This window comes from Anoplophora glabripennis, unplaced genomic scaffold (genome assembly GCF_000390285.2).
Source record: "Anoplophora glabripennis isolate ALB-LARVAE unplaced genomic scaffold, Agla_2.0 scaffold202, whole genome shotgun sequence".
NCBI lineage: Eukaryota > Metazoa > Arthropoda > Insecta > Coleoptera > Cerambycidae > Anoplophora > Anoplophora glabripennis.
The window spans coordinates 339,604-348,180 of NW_019416304.1; the positions used below are offsets into that span (position 1 = coordinate 339,604).

At 33.1% G+C, this 8,577-nt stretch overlaps 1 protein-coding gene across 2 annotated transcripts in view; it reads left to right on the forward strand.

Annotated features, from left to right (window-relative positions):
* The window catches only part of LOC108908382 (leukocyte surface antigen CD53), a 24,954-nt gene extending 16,837 nt beyond the window's left edge, over positions 1-8,117 (forward strand). For both annotated transcript variants that reach the window (XM_018712416.1, XM_018712417.1), the window contains exons 4-5: positions 4,523-4,699; positions 7,839-8,117. In XM_018712416.1, coding sequence (XP_018567932.1) covers positions 4,523-4,699; positions 7,839-7,910 — 249 coding nt within the window. In that variant the 3' untranslated portion in view covers positions 7,911-8,117. The remainder of the gene's footprint in view (positions 1-4,522; positions 4,700-7,838) is intronic.
* Positions 8,118-8,577: the final 460 nt, after the last annotated feature.

Consider the following 8,577-nt stretch of genomic DNA (forward strand, 5'->3'; position numbering starts at 1 on the left):
TTTTGTTTTACCTCATCGACTTGGTGCTGTTGAATATTTGCAGTTCTTAAATGAGCATCTACCACCACTTCTGGAGGAAGTACCATTAAATGTACGTCAGGCCATGTGGTACATGCATGACGGGGCTCCTGCTCACAGCACTGTAGTAGTTAGGCGGTGGCTTAATTTAAATTACCCGAATCGTTGGATAGGTCGCGGCAATGAGGCACCTATCTCTTGGCCTGCACGTTCTCCCGATCTAACGCCCATGGATTTTTTCTTTTGGGGACATAAAAAGTATTGTTTATGCGAGCCCAGTTGACAGTGTTGAAGAGCTACAGGAAAAAATATTCGCGGCGGCTGATGAGATTTGCAACAATCCCATAATTTTTGCTCGAGTCCGTAACAACTTTGATAAACGTGTTAGGTTGTGTTTAGAAAGAAATGGCAATTATTTTGAAAATGTCCTTTAACTAAGTTTTTTTGTTTTTTCTCTTTTTGATAATAAATTATTTCATAGTTTCGTTTTCATTGTGCTTCTATTTAATAAAAGTTTCTGAGACATTCAAACAGTTATTTGTGCAACTACTTGCATGAAGTTTGCAGCTCGAGACGAAGTTGAGAGCTGCAATCATGTTAAGTGTAACAAATATGCGTTTGCACATGGTGCAAGCAACATTTTTTCTGCGAATGTTTTTATTTCAAATTTTATTTAACAGTATTTTACATAATATTAAAATTTTAACTGACAACTGGAAATTAATTGCGCAAATTGTCAATGTCAGACGTTAGGTATTTATGGATATGCTTAGATTAAACTGGTAATCAATATTTTTTTTGTACTACTGTAAAAAAAGTTAAACTTTTGGCACAGTAGGTAGTGCAATAAGTAGTAAATTTTGCACGATCGTAGAAAAAAANCGAGTAGAATACTTTTAAAATTCGTTGGCGGGCCGCATAAACATCGACAGCGTGCCGCATGCGGCCCGCGGGCCGCTGTATGTGCATCCCTGGGCTACAAGGAATAAGACGTAGGCGAGGCAATTTGGGAGAGTGGCTACCTGCAGCCTTATCTAGTGTGCATTTGTGAGCGGAGCTGTCCGAGACGCAAACTTATTTGAGTTGGCCTGTATGGTTATATAATAAATCTTTAGATCAAAGAGAGTTCTTATGAACTTTAAGTAACTTGTTGAGAAACAGATACAGTATAATAACCAAATGATTTCTCTTCCAATAAATCGACCGAATTGACCTTACCGAATTTATATACAGGGTGTTACCTCCCGTAAATTCAGGGGGTAATAGTCCAACAAAAAATAAGAATTTTTTGTCTTATGAACTATACAGGGTGTTACGAAATTCGTGGACACGGACTCTGGGATCATGTTAAGTTAGATAAGGTCATACAAAAATGTCTCTATCATTTTTCAATCAGACCGATATTTTTCGAGATACGGCAGTTTTAGATATCTAAAATAATAAAAATTTTCAATTTTTAATCATTTGATAAACAATTATGACAAACGAATTGTTCAAAATTTCCATCAACTGCTGCTAAACATGCTTCAGCACATATTGTGCTAGAGCTCTGGCGTTATTTGTTGTATTGTTTGAAACAGACAGCTTTATAACAATTAATGACAATTCAGAAAGCATTTATCAATACTTTGACATCGTTAGAGTACAGTAAAAGTACCTACCTGTCAATACAAACTGCAAAATAATAGGCCACAATTATTCAAATCGTGAAAATCGTATGATATGCTGATGGCTCTTGGAGCTTCAAATAATCGTACAGGTGAAGCAGTGCGGTTGGCTTGGCAGAGGCGGTCCATTTGATTGGCCATCTCGTTCTGCAGACCTAGCACCATGTGATTTTTTATTTTGGGGTTTCTTAAAAACGTTGGTGTACAGAACACCAGTGGCAAATTTGAATGAATTGCAGAACCGCCTATTTCAATCAATACAGCAAATAACACCAGAAGTGATACGCAACTCCATTAGAGCAGTAGCACAATGTGCTTAAGTCTGGTTAACAGCAGACGGTGGAAATTTTGAACAATTGTTGTAACTCATCTGTCGTAATTGTTTATCTAATGCATATATATTTTTATTATTTTTGGATATTTGATACTTCTATATCTCGAAAAATACTGGTCTGATTGAAAAATCATAGAGACACTTTTTTATTACCTTATCTAGCTTAATATGATGCCACAGTCCGTGTCCGCGAATTTTGTAACACCCTGTATGTCTATCTCCTCTTATTTTCGAGATACAGTCGACAAAATAAAATTTTTAAAATAGAATTGTTACGAAAATCTCCAAACGGTGCGAAATATTTTTATGAAATTTGGTATTCCGGGGGTTTTTAAGGATGCCAAATACGTTGGTATAATTATTTTTTGGATATTTCATAGAGGGCGCTAGTTATGCTACATTTCTATTACCTTTTAAGTTCTAATTTTTTTAAGGTTAGGTTTTTTACCAGTCGGGCTCCAATTTTTTATGTACAATTTTATTTTCTAAAAATAATGTACTCTTGTTAGAATTTCCTAATTTGGACGGTTTTCGAGAAAAAAGGCTTTTAATTGAACTCTTACAATATTACGGTGTAGAAAAGAAGTGACTTTTCTCAAAATAGGCTTATGTCAAAACTTATTGATGGGTGTCTCATAAACAACGCAAACATTCTGTACAGACTGTAGTTAGTAATGACTAATTATAGTCTCTAAAATTTTGATAAAAAATTTAAAATATTAATGAAGTTCTAACAAGAGTATATTATTTTTAGAAAATAAAATTGTGCATTAGAAATTGGAGCCCGAAAAACTTAACCTCAAAAAAGTTAGAACTTAAAATGTAATACGAATGTAGCATAACTAGCGCCTCTATAAAATATACAAAAAATAATTAGACCACCGTATTTGGCGTCCTTAAAAACCCCGGAATACCAAATTTCATAAAAATATTTCGCACCGTTTGTAAATTTTCTTAAAAATTCTATTTAAAAAAATTTAATATGTCGCTCTGTATCTCGAAAACAAGAGGAGATAAACAAATACATAGTTCATAAGACGAAAAGTTTTATTTTTTGTCGTACCATCACCCCGTGAATTTACGGGAGGCCTTTCTGAAACACCTTGTAATCTCAATAAGGGTAAATACGTTGGAGCATTATTTTTTATCTATCGAAGGCATTTGAATCTCTAAATCTTAATTTTTTGTCAACAACATTGAGAGCGGGATAATTTCTTGGAATGGTTAATATCTCACCTCTAATATAGAAAAATGTGTGTTAAATTAAATAATAATCAACTATTCAAGACACTGGCCTAGCAGTTCCACAGGGCTCAATACTTGGCCCTCTCATTTTTCTAATTTCTATGAATGATTCGCCCTCAAACCTTAATATTGAATGTACTGTATTATATGCATGTCATTCTTGCAGCATATGAAAATAGTCCTGCATAAATTCTCTAAAACATACTAATTGTAAATGCGGAAGAAACTATATGCATGCAATTTTAATTGATGTACCTCTTGAAGTTATTGTAAAAATTAAAATATAGAGGAATCAGAACCAAGTAAGTTTCTGGGAACATTTATCAACTGTGATATGTGCTGGAAAAGTCCAATTAATATAATATATAGAAAAAATAATAATTTACGGTTACTACACACCATCGCAACTTAGAGCAATGTTTGGTCCTCCTCAGCTTCTTAACATATATTACTCTATAGTTTATTGTCATTTATGTTATTACGTCTAGTCTAGGATAATGTTAATATTCATAGTATCTACAGAATTTTAATCTCCCAAAAAATAGTAATTCGTTTAATTTTTGGTAATTCCCAAGGTGAATCCATATGACATATGTCTTATAGGTTATGTCCCATCAATACTTAGAAAATTCAACTTGCTACTTGCTGGTGTTTATGCTGCTAAAAGATGACTCTATATTTAGAAGAAAATAAAGAAAAATGCCTTTTGTACAGAATTTTAACTTAAACTTTAAAAATTAATTTTTCACATTTAAATCTAGAAATAAAGATAATAATTAATACAAACCTTTTCAAGTTCATCTTTTACTTGTACTTACTCTACTGCATTCAAATAAAGTGAGATATGTTTTATGGAGAAGAAAGGTATAAAACTCTTAATGGCCTTTGGAGTCCTTTGATCTTCAACTAAGATGCATTTACATTTTTCCCACTTATTTATTTACGCCCTACATAATTGAATAAGAATATGGTGCTCTGTAATGAATTTGAATTAGCAATTTATTTAAATTGTGTGTGTATATTCTCTTCCCACAGTTATCATAGTTCTTCATAAAGCAGTGATTTAGATGATTAGAAAATAACAAAATTGAAATTAGCAATACCAGATGAGTTGACGATATCTTCCTTTGATCAAGATCTCAATCAGCTTCAATAATTTCCACTGTTATACTCACTTTGACTATAGCTCTACCTGAATCCGATTTTTATTTCTAAGAAATTTCAAACATTTATTTTCAATGAATTTGTCATTTTACAGTTAGAGTGCTGTGGTTTGGATGGTCCTGCATACTGGTTGTTGAACAGGCCACTTAGTTGTTACGACGCGAGCAGCAACAAGGTGTTTGAGGATGGTTGTATCAAACAGTTCTTCAACTTCTTGAACAGATCCATACGAGTTATTGGCATAACTGTTTTAACACTATCTACAATAGAGGTATTTTGTTTTTTTTTATTCTAGGCCATGTACCTTTGCTTTATTCTAAAGACATTAAGCTCATGAAGGCTTTAATACGAAAAACCTAGGTATGTAAATCACATCTAATTTCATAGGCAAAATCCTTAGCTGATGATGCAGCGGGAAACAACTGCTCTTTATCAAAGGTGATGTAAGGTGTTGTTTACTAATACAGATGCGAGTTTTCAACTATTTTTGGAAAATTTTAACCCCTCGAAAGGGGTTGAAATAACCACCCCTAAAGCCATTTTTGCCATAACTTTTATATTTCGTAAAAACTCGATATCCAAAAATACGCATTAGATAAACTGGTTCTTTTAGAAACTTTTACCTCTCTAGCAATTTTCCTTTAAAACTTTTCGTTTATTAATAAAAAAATAAAATGTATTACCATTCACCTCACACCGTATATGATTGCAATCAATCAAAGAAAAACTAAGTGTGCTGCTGTCATGCCAGTTGTCACAATTAACTCTTCTGTAAGTTGTCACTGTTATCAGCTAAATACTTTTTGGGTGTAAATTAACAAGAATTATGCCAAATTTTACTAATGATGAATATGTGGACATGCTACAAGTGTATTTTGAATGTCGCAAAAACTGTGCTGCGGCAACAAGAGCGTATAATGAGAGATATCCAAATCGTCAAGTTCCCCACAGACAAACTTTTTCGGCGGTAGAACGAAGACTTCGGGAAACTGGAAAAATACAGCCGCATATTGAGGGTACCGGCCGAAGACCTACTGTTCGTACTATTTATCTTGAGGATGCAGTACTTGAAGAGTTTGACGAAAATCGTCAGACTAGTACGAGAAAAACAGCAATGCACTTAAATGTGTCCCATAGTGTTGTTTGGAATATTGTCCATGATAATTTATTATATCCTTTTCACCACCGGCCAGTTCAAGCTCTACTTGAACCAGACATGCATAAGCGAGTTGTTTTTTGCGAATCGTATCTTAATATTCTAAGAAATAATTTGAATTTTGCCTCAAAGATACTTTTCACAGATGAAGCAACTTTTCAAAGACATGGTTTAACCAATATGCACAATCTTCATTCCTGGGCTCATGAAAATCCTCACGAAGTATCTATGACAACATTTCAACATAATTTTAGTTTAAACATTTGGGCAGGAATTGTAGAAAATGTGCTTGTCGGCCCTTTTGTTTTACCTCATCGACTTGGTGCTGTTGAATATTTGCAGTTCTTAAATGAGCATCTACCACCACTTCTGGAGGAAGTACCATTAAATGTACGTCAGGCCATGTGGTACATGCATGACGGGGCTCCTGCTCACAGCACTGTAGTAGTTAGGCGGTGGCTTAATTTAAATTACCCGAATCGTTGGATAGGTCGCGGCAATGAGGCACCTATCTCTTGGCCTGCACGTTCTCCCGATCTAACGCCCATGGATTTTTTCTTTTGGGGACATATAAAAAGTATTGTTTATGCGACCCCAGTTGACAGTGTTGAAGAGCTACAGGAAAGAATATTCGCGGCGGCTGATGAGATTCGCAACAATCCCATAATTTTTGCTCGAGTCCGTAACAACTTTGATAAACGTGTTAGGTTGTGTTTAGAAAGAAATGGCAATTATTTTGAAAATGTCCTTTAACTAAGTTTTTTGTTTTTTCTCTTTTTGATAATAAATTATTTCTTAGTTTCGTTTTCATTGTACTTCTATTTAATAAAAGTTTCTGCGACATTCAAACAGTTATTTGTGCAACTACTGTAAAGAGTGTGTATTTGTTGTACGATGCATGAAGTTTGCAGCTCGAGACGAAGTTGAGAGCTGCAATCATGTTAAGTGCAACAAATATGCTTTTTGCACATGTTGCACGCAACATTTTTTCTACGATTGTTTTTATTTCAAATTTTATTTAACAGTATTTTACATAATATTAAAATTTTAACTGACAACTGGAAATTAATTGCGCAAATTGTCAATGTCAGACGTTAGGTACTTATGGATATGCTTAGATTAAACTTGTAATCAATATTTTTTTTGTACTACTGTAAAAAAAGTTAAACTTTTGGCACAGTAGGTAGTGCAATAAGTAGTAAATTTTGCACGATCGTAGAAAAAAACACTTGTAGCATGTCCACATATTCATCATTAGTAAAATTTGGCATAATTCTTGTTAATTTACACCCAAAAAGTATTTAGCTGATAACAGTGACAACTTACAGAAGAGTTAATTGTGACAACTGGCATGACAGCAGCACACTTAGTTTTTCTTTGATTGATTGCAATCATATACGGTGTGAGGTGAATGGTAATACATTTTATTTTTTTATTAATAAACGAAAAGTTTTAAAGGAAAATTGCTAGAGAGGTAAAAGTTTCTAAAAGAACCAGTTTATCTAATGCGTATTTTTGGATATCGAGTTTTTACGAAATATAAAAGTTATGGCAAAAAATGGCTTGAGGGGTGGTTATTTCAACCCCTTTGGAGGGGTTAAAATTTTCGAAAAATAGTTGAAAACTCGCATCTGTATTAGTAAATAACCTGTAAAAAATTTGTTATTTGTACATCGTTCGGTTTTCAAATTACAGCCAATTTTCATAATTTTTTTGGAAACTTTGATGGCCCATATCTCTTCAGGGGTGAACATTTTACTAAGGCGAATTTTTGCAGATCGTGTTCTTTTGAAATGTAGATTCACTGGTATCATTTATGCTACTCCATTCAAAAACACCCTGTATATGACTTCAATATGTCAGGTATATGTTTTTCAGTTAATAACTGGATATGCCATTAAGAATTTTTATTTTAGATAACCAATTATTAATTACTAAATGTTTAGTAGAATAGTTGTTTCTTACAATATCATCAGACATGAATCTTGTCTGAGATTAGATATATTTTGCATACTTAGATATTTATTATCGAAGAACAACAATTTTTTAAATTGATTTAATTAATTTTTTTAATTTTAATTGATTTACTATTTTTGGCTCTACTTTCAACTTCAACAAAATTTTGTACAAACTTTTCCAAACACCCTGTATATAAACTCCTTGATAATGTACTTTTTTAAAAACGCACTTGGTTATTATTTGAATATCATGACTAATGCATTAAAACTTATTTTGAATTTTTTTCCATTTACAGGTAGTTGGGGCTATATTCTCCTTATGCTTAGCCAACAGCATCAAGAATAGAGAAAGAAGATTTAGGTACTAAATATTTAAGAAAGTATTCAAATTGTTGGGAAGTTTGAAACTATTATTTTTGAGAAAAGCTTAACAAATGTATTTAATATTTTTTGTATACCGCAGTATTGTATTTTATATTAGAAGAGAATATGAGAGTTAGTTTTAGAGACCTGTAGGTCGATCTTTAAGAATGTTTTACTTCTAATAAAGTTAATAATAAAGATAAAGTCTTAGATTCGTTTTTATTCACTGAATAGAAATAAATACGGAAACTAGCTAAGGTATAAACTATTTAATCATTTAATCACAGGCAACGCAAAAATTTAAAAAAAGTGCAATGTGAACAGCATAGTAATAATAAAAACGAGCAATAATACAACGTAAAGTATTATGAAAGAAATTATTTTTAAATAGTGAAAGATAGATGCATCGTAAAACGAAATTAGCTTGTTCCAATGAACGGGAAACATCCTGTACAACGACGCTGCTTCACACCTTTTATGCCAACTTCCTATGGAAGAAAGTAGAGGAAACAGAACTGACGAACCAAGACGTTTTCAAATGCGAAGTAACGTTACCTAGCAACGCCAACTGCATACAAACCTGTTTAGAACGCTTTATGCGGTGTTGCCACGTTTACATCCTTAAAATCTGGCTATTATTCAGATGGCTGCATCTACTGCAAAAATTGATTT